The sequence below is a fragment of the Phoca vitulina genome, unplaced genomic scaffold (genome assembly GCF_004348235.1).
Source record: "Phoca vitulina isolate PV1807 unplaced genomic scaffold, GSC_HSeal_1.0 scaffold52, whole genome shotgun sequence".
In the NCBI taxonomy this organism is placed as follows: Eukaryota; Metazoa; Chordata; class Mammalia; order Carnivora; family Phocidae; genus Phoca; species Phoca vitulina.
The window spans coordinates 9,041,347-9,059,659 of NW_022589755.1; the positions used below are offsets into that span (position 1 = coordinate 9,041,347).

The following is an 18,313-nucleotide window of genomic DNA, read 5'->3' on the forward strand; positions in this document are numbered from 1 at the left end:
CCCAACCCACTCTTCTCTGGGGCCACCAGCATCCTGGATGCCTCCTTTAGATGCCCAGCATATGAGTTTTCCCCGGGGTTGTCATAACCAAGTACTACAAACCAGTGATTTAAAACACAAAGGTACTCTCCCAGTTCTGGAGGCTAGAAATCCAAAATCAAGGTGTTGGCAGTATTGTACTCCCTCTGAAGGCTCTAGGGCAGTATCCTTCCTTGCCTCTTGCAGCCTCTGGCTGCCCTGGGCCTTCCTTGGCTTGTGGCAGGATCACTCCAATCTCTGTCTGTCTTCCTTCTATGTACCTCTTTCCTCCTCTTATAAGGACAACAGTCATGTTGGATTAAGAGCGCCCCCTACTCCAGTATGACCTCATCTTAGATGATCTACATCTCCAATGACCCTATGTCCAAAAAAAAAGTCACATTCTGAAGTATTAGGGGTTAGGACTTCAACATATCTCTTTTGGGGGAAAAATTCAACCCATAATACTCATTGACCACCTTATACTCACCATGTCCTGACTCCATACCTCCAACTGGAACCTGGACCAGAATACTTGCTGTCACCCTGTTAGGGCTCCCCTCCCCTCCTCAGACTGACAGTCACGTGCCCTGTACCTACTATCTCTCAAATGTCTTCCAGTTCATTTCTACCCTTCCCACCATCCCTGCCTAGTCTCCTCCATCCCTCTTCCTCTCCCCCTCCTGCCCCTACCCCAGATTTTTCCTTTGAGTCTAGCCAATAATCTTTCCTCTTCCCATCTACTCTCTATTCAACAGCAGGGGCGGGGGGGTGTCTTTCGAAAACACAAATCAGACCTTGTCCTTCCTTTCTCAGAACTCACTACCTGTAGGATTGCATTCAGTAAGGCCCGGCATGGGCTGCCCGTGACCACTGGACCCTGACCGCTCATGGGGCACATGGTGGGACCTCATATAAACCTAGCCCCGGTGAAAGTTACCTTGTGGGGCGCCTGGGTGGCTCAGTCGTTAAGCGTCTGCCTTCGGCTCAGGTCATGATCCCAGGGACCTGGGATCGAGCCCCGCATCGGACTCCCTGCTCGGTGGGGGGCCTGCTTCTCCTTCTCCCACTCCCCCTGCTTGTGTTCCTGCTCTCTGTCAAATAAATAAATAAAATCTTTAAAAAAAAAAAAAAAAGAAAGTTACCTTGTTACCACTGTGCACCTACATACACTGAGAGTAATGTGATCAGAGAAAAACCCAACTCACTTCAATTTCAAAGCCAATGACCTTGAATGATTGGGTCTATTTGTCTACTGGCCTGGCCACTCATTCACTATCTCAGTGCTTTCTCCTGTGTCTTCCCTAACCTCAGGATCTCTCTCTCACCTCAGACCCTGCTTCCTACTCGCCTGAGACAACCTAAGGAACAGAAGAGAACATTCATTCACATGTTCCTGACATCACATCTTGCCTCCTGCCTGCCTCCGTGTCCTCCCCCCCCGCACTGTTTTCTGTGTCTGAACAGCTCTTGCCCCTTAGACCACCCTCCACTCCTGCCCTGGGTCCCACTCACCATGCCTATTCGAGGACATTGCTCCAGACACTCTCCCATCCCTCATCTGCACCATCAATCTCCCCTCTTCTGAATCATCCTGAATTGGCGCACAACATACTATTACAACTCCTATCTTAAATAAACCTCTCAAGACCCCAAGCCCTCTTCCAGATATACCCCTTTGACCATATACACTGACTCTCTCCAAACCCTCTCAATCATCAATCAATCAATTAACCCTCTCTTTTTTTTTCAAGATTTTATTTATCTATTTGAGAGAGAGAGAGAGAGCATGAGCAGGGAGAGGGGCAGAGGGAGAGGAAGAAGCAGACACCCCAATGAGCAGGGAGCCCGACAGACAGATGTGGGGCTCCTTGATTCCAGGAGCCCAGGATCATGACCTGAGCAGAAGGCAGATGCTTAACTGACTGAGCCACCCAGGTGCCCCAATGAACCCTCTCTTGAACCCATCCAATCAGACTACTGCCCCCACCACATCACCCAAATTGCCCTCTTCAAGATTACTAATGACTTCCATACTGCTGGTCCCAGGGGTCAGTTCTCAGGTTCGCTGGACTTGGCCTCTAGGTAGCACTTGGCTTCCTTGATTCTTCCTTTGTCCTTGATTTGCACCCTTCACTTGCCCTCCAGGACAGCAGACAGCCCTGGTTCTCCTCTCATTTCACTGAATGCACCTGCTCAACCTCCTTTGCTGATGCCAGCAGTCTATTCTGGAGTGCCCCAGCCTCAGGCCATGGACTTTTATCTATAGTTGCTCCCTCTCTAACCTCTCCTATTCCTAAGGATTTATATGTCATTTAATCACTGACAACTCCTAAAGTTATATCTCAAACCTGAACCTCTCCCCTGAAGTCCAGTCTCAAATATCCAACTGTCTATCTGACATTGGCACTTGGTGGAGTAAAGGGCATCTCAAGTTTGGGCAAACTTGAACTCTTGATTCTCTTGCAGCCCTGTCCTTCTTGCTTCTGGTAGCTCCAAGTTTCCTGCTGCTTAAGGACAAAGACATTGGAGTCATCCTTGTCTCCTTTCTTTCTTGCAGTTCCTGTACCCCATTATGCTTCACTTCACCTCCACAGCTACCACCCTGGCTGGAACCACCACCACCCCTCTCCTGAACCACCTCTCTCCTTAACTCACTGGGCACCCAGCTTCCACTCTCGCTTCCTAAACGCAGTTCCCCAGAGAAATCCTACTAAAACCGAAGTCGTCAGATCATGCCCTTCCTCTGCTCAGGGGCCTCCTGTGACTCCCACTCAGTATAAAGGCCGGCGTCCTGACAGGGATCCAGGAGATCTGGGCCATCTATCTCCCTGCCCTCCCCTCCCCATTGGCCTCCTCCGCAGTCCTGGAACACAGGAAGCACTTGCTCTCTCACCTCCTTCACGGGTCTACTGAAATGTCACCTTCTCAGGGAGGTCTCCCCTAGCCACCTTATTTTAAAATTATAGACATACAGACGAGCACCATGTTCCCCAACCCCATTTCTTACTTCCATTTTTTCCATAGTACTCAACACCTCCTCACTTATGTATCTTATTTTGCATATTGTCTGTTACTCCCAACTAAAATATGAGCTCCGTGAAGGTATAAATTTTTGTCTTTTGTATTCACTGCACTTGGAACCAAGTAGGTGCTTAATAACTATTTGTTGACTAAATGAATGAAGCACCGTTTGTTGAATGACCTTGAGGATTCCTGCAGGATGCAAAGCAAATTTCTCAGCCTGACTTAACTCCATCATCCTTTCTTCCAGCTCACCCAACCCGTGTTCTAGATTCATTCCTGCCTAATGCCTCCGCGCATTTGCTTAAAGTCATACCTGCACCAGGATCACCCTCCCCACTCGCCAAACTCTCCCTCTAAATTCTCCCTCCCCGCGCCATGACGTCAGCGTGTGGACAGGGGGGCCCCCCCAGGCATGGTTGGAAGGTTGACGGGTTGTCATGGTTACTGCACCCGCCTGAGGTGGAATATCCCCAGGGTGCCCCGCCCCAATGGGTAATAGTTGGTTGGCGGATCCAGAGCAGCCCCGCGCTGGGGCAGATCAGAGCGGGCGGCAATCGTGTTTTCGTACGCCCCCACCTCACCCACACAGTTGTCATGGAAACGGAGCGCTTCCCTCCAGCGCCGTCTCCCTCCCCTCTCTCCTAGAAAATGAGACCCAAGCAGAGTAAGAACGCTGGGTTAGGCGGGAAGACTGTCAGAAAGGCAAGGACGCCGCTCGTTCTCAGCGATCTCTCCATCATTTCTCCCACCTCCTCCAAGGATTGCTACGCCTGCGCAGGGACGGAGCCCCGGGTACCAAAGCTGGGGGGGGGGGGGGGGGGAGAGCGGGAGAGAGAGAGAGAGAGCGAGAGAGAGAGCGAGAGCGAGCCAGGGGCGCGCATGCGTGAACAGTTTTTTCCGCGTACGCTGCTGAGGCATCAAGAAGCTAGGGGACCTAACGCAGCGCTAATGTTGCGCCTGCGCAGCTAAGCCCCGCTCAAGGAGGCCCGTGGAAGGCAATTCTGCGCTTGCGCCGTGGGAGGGGCGTGAAACTCTAGCGGTAAGGGCGTTGGGGGCTGACTGGCGCTAGGTGCGCCTGCGCCATGGTTCTTGGGGCGGCCGGGGGCGGGGCCCAGAGGGGGAAGAGAGAGGAGGGGGGAGGGAAGAGGCCGCAGAAGCCCGAGCCTTGACCGACGGGCAGGCGGGGGCTGCGGCGGCGCCGGTGAGTGACCCGCGGCCCGACTCGGTCCCCACCCTCCACGACCCTCACTCTTCCTGGAGTCCCCCATCGCCTCCGTTGTCCCCTCTTACTCCCGGACCCCATTACCCCCAGAGCTCCTCTTAATTCCTGGCAATCCCCAGAGCCCCCACAATCCCCGCAGACCCTAATCCCTCGTATTTTATAGTCCCAGCTCCTCCACTGTCCTCGAAGCCCCCAACTCACCGTTATTCCCGGGCATCCCTTCTGAGGACCCCTTCTCATACCGTTCTTACAGACGTCTTATTGCCCCGGCACCCCCAGGGCGCTCCTCTGCTCCAGATCCCCCCTTCTTGCTGCATCTCTCCTTCAGCATCTCCTTACCCCATCACCCCCATGCTTCTTCGACCCCCGAGACACCCCCATTCTCCCTCCATTTCGCATTCTCCTATGCCCCCGTTCTCCTCTAACTCCTGCAGACACCCCCTCTTCTTTCGCTTTTCCTCGTTTCCCTCCACCCCTCCGGACCCTCCCCCAATTGCCATCAACTCCTCGGCGTGGCACTTTGCGCTGCGCGAGGCACAAGAGGAGCGCTCAGCCGGTGTCAGCTATTATTAGGCACTCTGAATGTCCCGCGTGGCCCGTCGCCCCCAGCCACTCTCCGCTCCAGCCCGTGGCCCCGGGGACATAGGAGGCGGTGTCGGGGCGGCCGGGGTGGGGCGGGCGGCGCGCGGACGCCGAGCCCCCTCCAGCGCTGTGCGCCCTGTGCCCGCAGCGCCGGCGCCCCCCCATGCGCCAGGCGGCCGGACGGCGGCGTCGGGGGGCGCCATGGCCTCGGCGGCGGCGGGCGAAGCGGAAGAGACCACCCGGCTGCGCAAGCCGCGCTTCTCGTTCGAGGAGAACCAGATCTTGATCCGTGAGGTGCGCGCCCACTACCCGCAGCTCTACGGCGCGCAGAGCCGTCGGGTGAGCGTGGCAGAGCGGCGGCGTGTGTGGGACGGCATCGCCGCCAAGATCAACGGCATCACCAGCTGGAAGCGCACCGGCCAAGAGGTGCAGAAGCGCTGGAATGACTTCAAGCGCCGCACCAAGGAGAAGCTGGCCCGCGTGCCGCACTCCACGCAGGGCGCCGGGCCTGCCGCCGAGGACGCCTTCACCGCGGAGGAGGAGACCATCTTTGCCATCCTGGGGCCGGGCGTGGCGGGGCCAGGAGCTGGTGCAGGGGCCGAGCCTCCCTCCGGCGCGGCTTCCTCACAGCCGCCGGCCCCGAGTGCCGGCACCCAACGCTACGTGTTGTCCGAGGACCGCAGGGAGGACCGACGGGCAGGTGAGTTCCTTCGGCATCACCTTAGCCAGAGCAGACGGTCACCAAGTCAGCGGTGTGCTCGGCACCGTTCCGAGCCCTTTCCGTGGCTCATCACATCCTCACTTACAACCCGGTGAGGTGGGTGCTGTAATTATGCCCATTTTAAATCGGGGGAAACTGAGGCTCAGAAAGGTGAAATGACTTGCCCAAAGTCCCACAGCTCATGACTGCCGGAGTCATGAACCGAACCCAGACCTAGGAGGCCTGGCTCCAGAGTCCACACCTGGGATAATCAGCACACATGGGATTTCATTAAACGCAATGTAAGGTAGTGATGATGGTGGCAGAGTGTGTGGGCTCCCGTCACAAGTCTGCCACTCAGCGGTGTCATTCTGGGTAAGTTACTGCGGGTCAGTTTCCGCCTCTGTAAAATGGGGATGAAAAACACAGTCCCCACCTCAAAAGCTTGCTGCGAAGACTAAATGAGTTAATATGTGTGAATTGCTTAGTACAGCATCTCCTGAACGCTGTTAGCTCTTGATAGGATTACCAACGCCGGGAGGTATGAACTGTTCTACCGTTTCATAAGTCAGAGACTCGGAGAGGTTTGGTAACTTTCCCAAGGTCATGCCATGAGTAGGGCAAGTGTGGAGAGCAGAGTACAAAGACTTAGCCTTGACTCTGGATTATTCTTTCTTCTACAGCTATTTCCTGAGCAGCTGCCCTGTGCTGGGCAGTGTTGGGGACACAGTGGTGACTGAGACATCCCCAGCCTTGCCCTCTTGGGGCTGAGCTGTGGGAGTGCGGAGGGGGCACCTGACCCAGGCTGGGAGGTCAAGGAAGGCTTCCTGGAGGAGGAAACATCAGAGACACAGAGTGAGGAGCTGAGGAAGTGTTCCTAGTAGAAGGAACAGCATGTACAGTGACTTTGATACAAGAAGGTTTAGCCAGGTTAGGAACTGAGAAGTTTTCAAGTTAGGAGAAGGGGAAAGTAAAAAGATTGAAGAAAGGAAATGTTTTGAGATGAAGTCAGGGAGGTCAGCAAAGGCCAGACCATGCAGTGCCTTTTAGGCTGAGGTGAGGAATTTTATCTGAAGTGCTATAAGGAGTCACTGAAGGGTTTTGAGGAAGGGAAGGACGTGGAAGTGATCAAACAAGTTCAGGACCATGTGATTCAGAGAGGTTTATTCACTTACCCAAGGTCACACAGCAAGTAAGTGGTAGAATTGGAACTTAATTACAGGTTGTGTTCAACTCACAGTGCATGCACTTAACCACTGGGCTAGATTGCCTGGCAATAACAGCAACAGTTAATATTGACTGAGAGTTAATGGGTATGCCAGAATTAGATCACACACAGTGTGTTAAGTGAAGGTCATTACTTTGGACTTTATCTTCAGGGCACTGGGGAGGCCTGAAAGCATCTTCGGCAGGAGAGAGAGACACACAATCGCTTGGGACCCTTGTTCTCAATATGCATCTCAAACCTCATTGTTTCTCTCCGTGAAATGGCCACGTTGAACCAGAGTGGAGATGGCAAACTTATTTTTTCAAGAGTTGTACAACTATTTTATTCATTCATTCATTCAACAAATATTTATTGAGCACCTCTTCCAAGGCAGGCACAGTGGTAGATGCTGGAAATACTATGGAGAAAAAGACAATGGAGCTGGCATTCCAGTTATTGGAGACAGACCACAAACAAGGAGCCCCAAAACAGATCATATACCAGGAGGTGGTAAGAACTAAGAAGAAAAATAGAGCACGTTAGGAGCATAGTGAGTGATGGAAGGGGGCCGCTTATAGGTAGGGTAGTCAGGGAGGTCATCTCTGAGAAGGTGGAATCCGAGCAGAGACCTGAATAGACAAAGTGAGCCAAGTGGATATCTGGGAGGATAGCACTTCACAGCTAGAGGAAGCCACACATGCAAAGGCCCTGGGGCAGGAATGTGTTTAAAGCGTCCTTGATTGGAACCTCACATGGAGATTCCCCACTGTGTAAACTCATAAAAGAGGAACTGTTCTGATTGTAGGACTGGAACAGGGTTTGGGGCAGCCTGAGGCGTCTCTGTTGACACTAGAGGGAGACCTAAGGATAATTTCTCTCTGACCTAATATTTGAAAAAAAACAAAAACATACACACACGCAACAGTAATGGCATTGAAGATTTACTGTGTGCCAGGCATTGGCCTTAACCCTGTGCCTAGGGTGATTCAGTTGATCCCTGTGATGGCCCTCAGGGAGATCTTCTGTTATTGGGTCACTTGGTTCTTTGCTCACACACACACCTATTTACGGGTGGGGAAACTGAGGCCCAAAGGTTGCAGATAAATGATTTTAAGTCATGTCGTGGCCCTTCCATGACCCCGGTGGGCATGACGGCTGGACCACTTTCTGTTGTTCAGTAGGCTAGAAGAGCGGTATTTCAGAGTGGCGGGAGCAGTCCCCACACCCCTTATGAGGGAAGGGAGACTCACCGCCCTTGGGCCCAGAGCCCTGTCCAAGGACTGGTTAAAAGCATGGGTTCTGGAGACTGCCTGGGGTTCAAATCCCTCCTCTCCCATTCACCAGCACTGTGACATCTCTCTGGGCCTCAGATCTCCTCATCTGTAAAATGGGTGAATAATGACAGCACCTACCCCCAGAGAATGGCTGAGGGGACGCATTGAAAGAACATAGCAGGAAAGTTTAGCTGCTTCGCCCCAGGGTCAGGCCAGGAAAGAGTCGAACAAGTGTTAGCTCTGGTTATCACCTCTCTTGCCGCCTCCCCCGCCTTCCCCTGCCTGGCTGGCCCAGGGAGGCTGGCCCCCCAGCATTTACGGCTGGAGGTAGCTGGCTGTTGCTGTGACAGGAGAGCAGGGAGATCAGATTTGGCCTCAGAGTAGGAGGCAGGCTTCCCTGAGGAAGGAGTCTCTGAGCTGGCCAAGGGGCCGTGCAAGGGGGAATACTCCTGGTGGAGGGAACTGCATGTACGCTGGCCCTGAGCCAAGGAAGAGGGACAGAAAGGGGTGAGAGCTGAGGCCTTGCAGCCTTTGGGAGGGGCTGGCCTGTGTTCCCCTGTGGGTGCTGGGGAGCCATGGGAGGGTTGTGGCAAGGACCTGGGGCCCGGGGCCCCGATCAGGGCTGACTCCCTGGAAGCCACAGTTCTTTTTTCATTAAAGAAAAAATTTTGTGCTGGACATTGTTCTAGGCGCTGGGTAAACAGCGGTGAACAAAACAAAGCCCTGCCTGATGGAGCTGACATCAGGAGGAGAAGACAGACAAACACAGAGCGACCCCATGCCAGGTGGAGATAAGTGATATAAAAGAAATCAGGTAGGGTTAGGAGAGAGAAAAGGACAGAGACGGGAGCTACTGTAGACAGCAGGTCATGGAAGGTCTTCCCATGGAGGCCACATTTGAGCAGAGGAGCTGAGGGAGGGAGCCAGGCAGGTGTCTGGGGAAAGAGCTTTCCAGGCCGAGGAACAGCAAGTGCAAAGGCCCTGCGGCAGGGGCAGACCTGTTGTGTTTGTGGACCAACAAGAAGGCCAATGTGGCTGGAGCCTCCTGAATGAGAGAGATACAAAGGGGAGGGGGTGCAGATGAGGTCAGGGAGGCAATGGAACAAAGTATGCAGAGCCTTGGGGGCCCCAAGGGCTTTGCTTTTACTCTGAGAGCGGAGAGCCCCAGGCAGCTTTTGAGCAGAAAAAGACCACATCTGACTTGTGTTTTTTACACACCTTGATTGAGCTACAATTCCCATACCGTACATCCACCCGTTAAAGAGGAACAATGCAGGAGCTATTAGTATATTCATGGAGTTGTACAACCATCCCTACCATCAATTTTAGAACATTTTCATCGCTCAGAAAAGAAACCACCCCCCCCCCCCCCCCCCCGCACCTCTTAGCCGTCACCCCCAGCTCTGCCCAGCCCCAGGCGACCGCTCATCTACTCTCTGTCTCCTCTAGATTTGCCTATTTTGGACATGTCATATAAATGGATCAGAGGCTAGGTGGTCCTCTGCGGGGGGCAGAATTGCCATGTTATTTTGGAGGGACCGCCACAGTCCAAGTGGGAGATGCCGGTGGTTGGACTAGGAGGGGCTATGGAGGTGGGCAGAACAGACAGGTTGGATGTTGAAAATAGTTGGAAAGGCAGAGCCAGTGACGTTTGCACACGGACGGTGTCTTGGGGGAGAAAAGGAGTGAAAGTTTTTGGCCTGCATGGCGGGAATCAGCCAAGACTGGGATGGCTGAGGGAGGGGCGGAAGGGGGTGGGGGAGGACCAGGAGCTCAGCTCTGGGCCAGAGTGTGCCACTGCTAGATGATGGAGGGGTATGCCAACAACACAACTGGAGGAGAGGTTTCGGGCTGGGCCCAGAAACCTGGGAGTCTGTTTGCACACTCTGTTCAAGTTCACGAGCATGAATGAAATCTCAGGTGAAAGGGGCCAGGGAAGCGCAGCAGGCTTGGGGTTGAGCGGGGTACAGACCACAGCTGAGACAGAACTCCTACCACCTGATAGGACAGAGCCCAGCAATGCAGCCTGAGAGGTGTGTGGTGGGGGCGGAGTGTCCAGAGAGTTCAGAGCCTTCTAGAATGTTGGTCCTGCCTGGCTCAGCAGGGGACCTCCAGGACCCCGTTTCCACTAAGGCCCCCATCGGCCCTCAGGTGGTTGGTTGTTAAATAAATATATTGACTCTCCCCGCTGTGTTCTCCTCCAGGGCATGATCTGATGCGGGTTTTGAAAAGATGCCTCTGGGGCCAGGGTCGGTGGGAAGCGGAAAGGGGAAATCAAGACAGCACTGGGGGTCGCTGTCACCTTACCTACATCTCTCTCTCCACAGATACACCAGCCCACAGCAAGGGGGGCTCCAGCAGCCCCGAGCAGTGGGCCCGGCCCTCCTGCAGTCCCCAGGAAGGGGGCTGCCCGCCACCCAAGGAGCGTGAGTCCCCGCCCCCTCCAGCCCTGCAGACGGTCCAGCTGCCCCGCCTGGCCTTGTCTCCACCGCCCCCAGCCCCTCCGCCGCAGCCACCACCCCAGCCACCTCAGCAGGTGCATGTGGCACCCTCGTCCCCCAGCCCACCACCTCCTCTGCTGCCACCACCCACGCCCTCGGCCTCAGACCCCTCCCTGGACTTCCTGCGGGCTCAGCAGGAGACTGCCAACGCCATCCGGGAGCTGGCTGGCACCCTGCAGCAGGGACTGGCCAAACTGAGTGAGGCCCTCAGCGCCCTACTGCCCCTTCTGCCCGGAACGGCCGTCGACAGGCTGCCCCCGCCCCCACCCCCGCCCCCCAGGCCCCTCCTGCCCCCACCTACCCCCAAAGCCGAGGTCACCCCAGAGCCGGTGTCCATGGTAGCTGCTGTGGTGGACAGAGCGGTGGTCGCAGCCAGGGGGGTGATCATCGCCCCTAGGAGCGAGGAGGGGACCCCCCGGCCACCCCCAGCCCCGCTTCCTCCCCACGACTCACCCCCACACAAGAGGAGGAAAGGCTTCCCTACGCGGAAGAGGCGGGGGCGATGGAAATCTCCGTGAAATCTGCTCTTGGGTTTGAGCTTGTCTCCGCTCCTTCTGCCTGCACCTCCTTCCCCCAGCTTAGCCCAGTGGAGGAGGGCGATGCACCTTCCCCGTCTCAGCTGCCCCCTGGCTCCCGTGCTGCAGGGGCACCAGCACCCCACTCCCTACACTAGTTAGTGCCTGATTCTCAGGGGACCTCGTTGATGGGTGCCCCGGCCCTCTCTCCAGTACAGCGCTGTCTGCCTGGCTGCTTCCCTGAACCCTAACTTCTAAGCCATCGATTTTACGGTATTTATTATCGCCTTTTGTGGGTTGCGGAGGGAACCTCTCGGGTCTGCACATACCCCCTTCCCTAACAACTCCTGGTCTTGACTTGAAGAGAATTGACCCGCAGGGGCCTCCTAGCTTCCCCGATCCAGACTTTGGAGGGGGTGGGAGGCTCGAGACAAATGAGAATATGGATGACAAAGGCTACAGCAGTGTGTACCCTAGGGAGAGGGGGGTGGAGTTCTCACTGGGGAGGTACAGGTCGGGTCCTCTGCCTCCCGTTGCTGTCTCTGACCTCCAGAGCTCAACCCCCTCGTTTCTCCCCAGTGGTGACAAGATACGAATAAACTTATTTTTAATACGATTACTTTGGGCTCTGAGACAGGCCTGGGGTTTCAGCACTTACACCTGCCCCCACCCCTCCATGGACAGGTGGCGTTCTCTTGAAGTTGGAGGCTGGCCGTTTTCCAGCCCCCCCCCCCCCTTTTTTCCTTTCTTTCCTTAAAGTCATCAAGTCCTGTGTTCAAATCTTCTTCCTACTTACCCATCCTTCAGATACCAGCCTAACTGTCATCTCCTCCAGGAGAACTTTCTGGATTTCCTCCTCCAGGCTAGGATGGGCCGGATTAGATTTTTTTCTAGTGTCCTGTGGTCCCTCAAAGAACACATGCCTTTATCTGTTTAAAGCTGGTTCACCCACCCACCTCCCCCCCCCCCCCCACCCCCGTTTCATGAAGGCAAGAGCTGGTTCTCTTTTTTACTCCTAAACCTGCTGCAAAGCATAGTAGCAAAGTAGCTAATAACCACCACCCTGGATTCAGTCAGGCCTGGCGCTGCCCCGGCCAGCTGTGTGGGCCTTCCTTTTCCTCATCTGTAAAATGGGCATAAAAAATGTAGGAGTCCACAGCTCCATGTCTGTTTTCATCCTTCAGGTCTCAGCTCAAATATCACCTCCTCAGAAAAGTCTTTCCTGGCACTCCCTCTCCCCCAGCAGTTGGGAAAAAATGTAGTTAAATAATCATTTGAGTAAATTTAAATTGAATGTCTGCTTCCATCACCAGGATGAGCCATGTCAGGGGAAGGCCTGAGCCTAGCTCAGTCAATGCTGTGTCCTCAGCATCACCCAACACACAGAAGGGTTGCATCTTTGAGTTAATGAGTAGCTTAAAAAGTTTCCATGTATGGTGCTCCTTTTCTGGGCCAGGCACCATGCTAAACATTTATATGCATGTTTTCATTTTAACCTGAGGCTGCCCTATGAAAAGCAGACTCTATGGGGGGTCTCTGTTTTTTCCTGAGTTTAGAAACTTGCCCTAGACTTGTCAGGGGCCAATCCCAACTCAGCCCACCTGAAGCTGGACTCCAGCCAGAACTCTTGACCCCCACTAGTGTTTACTGAAGAATGGCTTAAAGGCAATTTTAGGGGATACATGGATGGCCACTTTTTTTTTTTTTTAAGATTTTATGTATTTATTTGAGAGAGCACGAGCGGGGTGAGGGGCAGATGGAGAAGCAGACGCCCCGCTGGGCGGGGAGCCTGATGTGGGGCTCCATCCCAGAACCCCAAGATCATGACCTGAGCCGAAGGCAGATGCTTAACTGACTGAGCCACCCAGGCATCCCTATGGATGACCTTTCTAATGGTTCTTACCTCGTGTTGAACTTGATTAAAATGTAGCTAGTACCAAAAAAATGTAGCCAGTACATAAAAAACCTGCACTTCTGCACATAATACAGACATACCTCGTTTTATTGTGCTTTGCTTTGTTGCGCTTCACAGATACTGCATTTTATTTTATTTTTTTACAAGTTGAAGGTTTGTGGCAACCCTGGGTCAAGCAAGTCTGTCGATGTCATTTTTCCAACAGTTGCTCACTTCATGTATCTGTGTCACATTTTGGTAATTCGTGCAATATTTCCAACTTTTGCATTATTATTACATTTGTTATGGTGCTCTGTGATCACTGACCTCTGAGAGCTCAGATGATGGTTAACATTTTTTTAGCAATAAAATATTTTTAAAGTAAGGTATATACATTGTTTCTTTGGACATGCTGCTAGTGCACACTTAATAAACTGTAGCATAGTGTAAACTTTTAGATGCATTGGAAAAACCAAAAAGTTCATTTGACTCGCTGTATTGCCATATTTGCTTTATTGCTAGGTTTGCTGTATTGTGGTAGTCTGGAAGGAGCCTGCAATATTTCCGAGGTATGTCTGTATTGCTTAGGATGAGGCAAAAGTAGATAGTCTGCCCCGCCCCGCCCCCCCCAGGGGAGTCAATTTCCAGAAAATAATACAGGTGTTCAGTGAAATTGTGAAGCTGACACTGATGTTTGGATAACAAAATCAGACCTGCTAGAATTGCAGCAGGATGTGGGAGAGGAAGCAGACAGTCCGATTAGTTTGAAAGTCACTAATGAATGCAAGTCTGACAAGTCATTCAAATATTTTTGAGCGCTTATCACGGACCCAGGCTTAGAGTAAGAGGGTGATGGGGCTTAGAACCTGGAGACTTGTCTCTCCTCCCCATCCCTACTCTTCCAGCCTGACTCGCACTGTTCCGATGCTGGGAAGAAATCCCTCTCCGGGGGCGGGGTGGGGTGGGGGTGTCCCCAAAGCCTGGTTGGTCCGATCAGGTAGTAAGCACTCAAGGTTGGAGAAAAACTACCCCCCCCACAACTCTTGCTGGCCGTCTCTGGCCTCCTCCTCTTCCCCCAAATTAGCGAGCAGTAGAGGGTGAGGATTCCCTCAAAGCAGTGCTCCCCAAAAAAGTAAAGCCCCCAGATATTGAGCGGGGGGTGAAAGACAGCGGGAATCGGGAAGGCCTCCCCCAACCTCCCAGACAGCGGAAGTGCGTCAATTTGTCCTCCCGGCAGAGCATTTTGGGAATTGTAGTGAAGTGGAAATGGGGAGCGTGGGGGGGGGTGGGGGGGGCAGAAACACAGTGTAACCCTTTGTAGACCAGAGCGCGCCGGCAGAGCTGGAACAGAGTTCGAGGGCGTTCGAACACACGCTTTACTAGATGAGGCAACTGGCAGAGACCTTCGTTCTTCCCCTTTCTCCGGCTGTTTCCGGCCCCATTCAGAGAATGATATACAAGATGAGAGGCAAATGAGGTGCCAAGCCGAAACCTCTCTCCCCCAGTTGACAGCTTTCCGTCCCCCTACCCCGAAACCATCCAATCAGAGCCCCTCCGCCCTGCCCCAGGAGCTGCTGCCTCCCTAACTAGGCTTTGGCCCACCTTTGATGGGCGGGGAATTGAGCCTCAGAAAGGGCAATACTTTTGCATAAAGCTGCACAGCAGGTCGGAACAGAAACTAGACGCCCGAAGCCTGTCCACTTCCTACCATTTCTGAATCCATGATAGCTCTGACCATTCCTATCTCATCCCCGCCCCCAAGCCCTGTGCCCGAGCTCCTCCGAGCGCGTGGACCTCTCTGCCCGGCCGAGATGAGTAGTGTTTGCGCGTCGGAGAGGCTGCAAGCCCGCCCCTCCGCCGCCAGCCGTCCCCTTTAAGAATCGGCCCCAGCGGGACTACGTTTCCCAGAAGGCTTTGCCGGCGCGTTATGTAACTTTCCCTGCGAAGCGGCCTCTGGGGCAGAAGGAGGTGGAGGCGGCGGCGGCCGTTGCAGTGGCGGCGACGGCGGCGACGGCGGCGGCGGCGGGAGCGGCGGGAGCCCGAGGCGGCGGCGGCGGCGGGAGCGGCCCATCCCGGGGCCCGAGCTGTGCGCCTCGGCCCGGAGCCCGGATCGGGCGGGGGCGCCGACGTGCCTCTAACAGGCTTTTCAAGGAGGCGGGAGTGAGGAAAAAGGCTTAGGGCCCAGGGGGCGGGGAAGGGGGGCCGGGCCTGGATCGGCGGGGAGGCCGCGCCGGAGGCCTGACTGTGGGCTCGCGCCGTCCCGGGGACACGAATCGAACGCCGGCGGCGCGGATCGGACGGCGGCGGCGGGTGGAACGCCGGGGCGCAGCGGCGCGCGCGCGGGGGTCATGGCGTCGGTGCAGGCTTCCCGCCGCCAGTGGTGTTACCTCTGCGACCTGCCCAAGATGCCGTGGGCCATGGTGTGGGACTTCAGCGAGGCGGTGTGCCGCGGCTGCGTGAACTTCGAGGGTGCGGATCGCATCGAGCTGCTCATCGACGCGGCCCGCCAACTCAAGCGCAGCCACGTGCTCCCCGAGGGCCGCTCTCCCGGGCCCCCCGCCCTCAAGCACCCGACCACTAAGGACCTGGCTGCGGCCGCTGCACAGGGGCCTCAGTTACCGCCTCCGCAGGCCCAGCCCCAGCCGTCAGGAACAGGCGGTGGCATCTCTGGCCAGGACCGCTATGACAGGGCCACATCGTCGGGCCGCCTCCCCCTGCCCTCGCCCGCCCTGGAGTACACCCTGGGGTCCCGCCTGGCTAATGGGCTGGGCCGCGAGGAGGCCGTGGCGGAGGGGGCGCGGAGGGCCCTGCTTGGCTCCATGCCCAGCTTGGTGCCCCCCGGGCTGCTGGCAGCTGCGGTGTCTGGCCTGGGAAGCCGAGGCCTGACGCTGGCACCCGGCTTGAGTCCTGCCCGTCCGGCGTTTGGCTCCGATTTCGAGAAGGAGAAGCAGCAGAGGAATGCGGACTGTCTGGCAGAACTGAACGAGGCCATGCGTGGCCGGGCGGAGGAGTGGCACGGGCGCCCCAAAGCTGTGCGGGAGCAGCTCCTGGCGCTGTCTGCCTGCGCCCCCTTCAATGTCCGCTTCAAGAAGGATCACGGGCTGGTGGGGCGGGTGTTCGCTTTTGATGCTACTGCCCGCCCGCCGGGCTACGAGTTCGAGCTGAAGCTTTTTACCGAATACCCCTGTGGTTCTGGCAACGTGTACGCAGGAGTCCTGGCCGTGGCTCGCCAGATGTTTCATGATGCTCTGCGGGAGCCGGGCAAGGCTCTGGCCTCCTCGGGCTTCAAGTACCTCGAGTATGAGCGGAGGCACGGCTCCGGGGAATGGCGCCAGCTGGGGGAGCTGCTAACCGACGGTGTCCGCAGCTTCCGAGAGCCAGCTCCGGCTGAGGCCCTGCCCCAGCAGTACCCAGAGCCAGCCCCTGCAGCTCTCTGTGGCCCACCCCCGCGAGCCCCATCCCGGAACCTGGCGCCCACGCCACGCCGTCGCAAGGCGTCCCCTGAGCCCGAGGGTGAGGCGGCCGGGAAGATGACCACCGAGGAACAGCAGCAGCGGCACTGGGTAGCACCCGGTGGCCCGTACTCCGCAGACACCCCTGGTGTGCCCTCACCCATCGCCGCCCTGAAGAATGTGGCCGAGGCCCTGGGCCACTCCCCCAAGGACCCTGGCGGGGGTGGGGGCCCCGTGCGCGCTGGGGGTGCCAGCCCCGCCGCCTCCTCCGCAGCCCAGCCTCCTGCCCAGCATCGTCTAGTGGCCCGCAACGGTGAGGCAGAAGTCAGCCCCACAGCAGGGGCAGAAGCTGTTAGCGGGGGTGGTAGCGGCACCGGGGCGACCCCTGGGGCACCCCTGTGCTGTACCCTGTGCCGGGAGCGGCTGGAAGACACCCACTTCGTCCAGTGCCCCTCAGTGCCCGGACACAAGTTCTGCTTTCCCTGCTCACGGGAATTCATCAAGGCACAGGGCCCTGCTGGGGAGGTGTACTGCCCCAGTGGAGACAAGTGCCCCCTGGTGGGCTCCTCTGTCCCCTGGGCCTTCATGCAGGGCGAGATCGCCACTATCCTTGCTGGAGACATCAAGGTTAAGAAAGAACGGGACCCCTAGGCCGCCACTGCCACCAGTCTACTGCCTCCCACCCCCTTGCTACCCACCGCTGCTGCGGATAAATTATTCTCTCCCCCACCCAGCCCAGTGCTACCCCCACCTGTGTACATACCCCCTTCCTCATCCCAGATGGATCCCCTGGGGTAGATGCGTCGAGGGTGGGGGGAGAAAGCTTGTGGCTTCTGTTCGAGGGGGTGTCTGGGGTCCCTTGGCCCCTCCGGTTTCCCTCTCCCCTCTTTGGCTTGGCTTTGCTGCTGCTTGTAGTTGGGGGAGAGGTGCCCCCCTCCTCCTTGAGAAGGGGCCTCCTGAAATCTCGCTCTTTATAAACAAAGCAAAAGCATTTTATTGCCCCCCCTCCCGCCCCTTTTCCTCCTTCAATAAACCGAAAGATGGGGTTTTTTTTTTTTTTTTTTCCTTCTTGGTCCCTCAGTTGTGTGAGAAGCTGCGCCCCCTCTGGCACCGAACCGACCCTGCAGGGGAAGGACGTTGCGTTGTAGCCTCCAGGTGGCGCCCTTCACTCAGGCGGCCCCGTTGGCTGGTTTAGACATGCCGGCCATTCCTCAAGCGTTTAGCCGTCTGCCCGTTTTCCAGATGATAGAACTGAGGCTCAGCATGTGAGGCTCTTTGCATGGGAACCAGAGCCAAGCTTGGGAATGAGGTTTCCCTTCTGGTCCAGGCCCTGTATCTACCCAGGATGTGGGGGACTCCGCGCCCTCGAGGGGAGGGGAAGGAGGCATCAGGAGGCTTCCTAGAAGGGATGGGCGGTGAGTTCTTGCTCAGGAGGCAGAGCATTAAGGCTACGTTGCTTAGAGGGACTGCCCTACCAGAGAGGAAGTTTACCTCCATGGGGTACACTAACAGGATCCCTGGAAACAAAGTGCTTCCCACCTCTGGTGGTGCCCTGAACTGCGCTCCTCGCGCCCATCTTGGGAGACCAGTCTCAACGGTGGCCATCCTAAGACACCGGGACTGGCAGGGTAAAAGGCACAGCCCCCGCGGGCTGCCTCTGATGTGCGCGGCCTTGTCCCGCACCTGTCCCGATGGGCTGATCATTAACCAGGACTTCCTGCTGTCTGGCGTCAAGGGGCGGGACCTGAACAGGCTGCGGCAAAGCAGGGGTTAAGGGGAGGGGGCTGCCCTAATAGCCCAGCCCCCACCCCCGGCAGCCTCCCTCTGCGGCCCTAAAGTGGAGGTTGCGGGAAGGGGGAATGCGGGGCGCCGAGGCCAACGGATGGATGGAAAAATGGGGAATGTTAGTATGTCCTGTCAC

General features: G+C 56.2%; 2 protein-coding genes across 3 annotated transcripts; both read left to right on the forward strand.

Moving 5' to 3' along the window:
* The first annotated feature begins 3,705 nt into the window (after positions 1-3,705).
* Positions 3,706-11,990, forward strand: MYPOP (Myb related transcription factor, partner of profilin). 2 transcript variants are annotated; one of them, XM_032388436.1, is made up of 3 exons: positions 3,706-4,084; positions 4,998-5,549; positions 10,358-11,990. In XM_032388436.1, exons 2-3 carry the CDS (start codon positions 5,051-5,053, stop codon positions 11,047-11,049), a joined length of 1,191 nt encoding a protein of 396 aa, XP_032244327.1. In that variant the 5' UTR covers positions 3,706-4,084; positions 4,998-5,050; the 3' UTR covers positions 11,050-11,990. The 2 variants fall into 2 exon arrangements, with proteins under 2 accessions (XP_032244327.1, XP_032244328.1); XM_032388437.1 differs by lacking the exon at positions 3,706-4,084 and adding an exon at positions 4,191-4,246.
* A 2,995-nt stretch (positions 11,991-14,985) lies between these two features.
* IRF2BP1 (interferon regulatory factor 2 binding protein 1) lies at positions 14,986-17,426 on the forward strand. Its single transcript, XM_032388434.1, has one exon. It carries the CDS (start codon positions 15,289-15,291, stop codon positions 17,041-17,043), a length of 1,755 nt encoding a protein of 584 aa, XP_032244325.1. The 5' UTR covers positions 14,986-15,288; the 3' UTR covers positions 17,044-17,426.
* Positions 17,427-18,313: the final 887 nt, after the last annotated feature.

Bases quoted from the DNA above. Each gene is read 5' to 3' on its own strand.
- MYPOP (XM_032388436.1), top strand. From the start codon at position 5,051: ATGGCCTCGGCGGCGGCGGGCGAAGCGGAAGAGACCACCCGGCTGCGC. The intron at 5,550-10,357 runs GTGAGTTCCTTC...CTCTCTCCACAG, and splicing joins CAGGGAGGACCGACGGGCAG to ATACACCAGCCCACAGCAAG.
- IRF2BP1 (XM_032388434.1), top strand. From the start codon at position 15,289: ATGGCGTCGGTGCAGGCTTCCCGCCGCCAGTGGTGTTACCTCTGCGAC.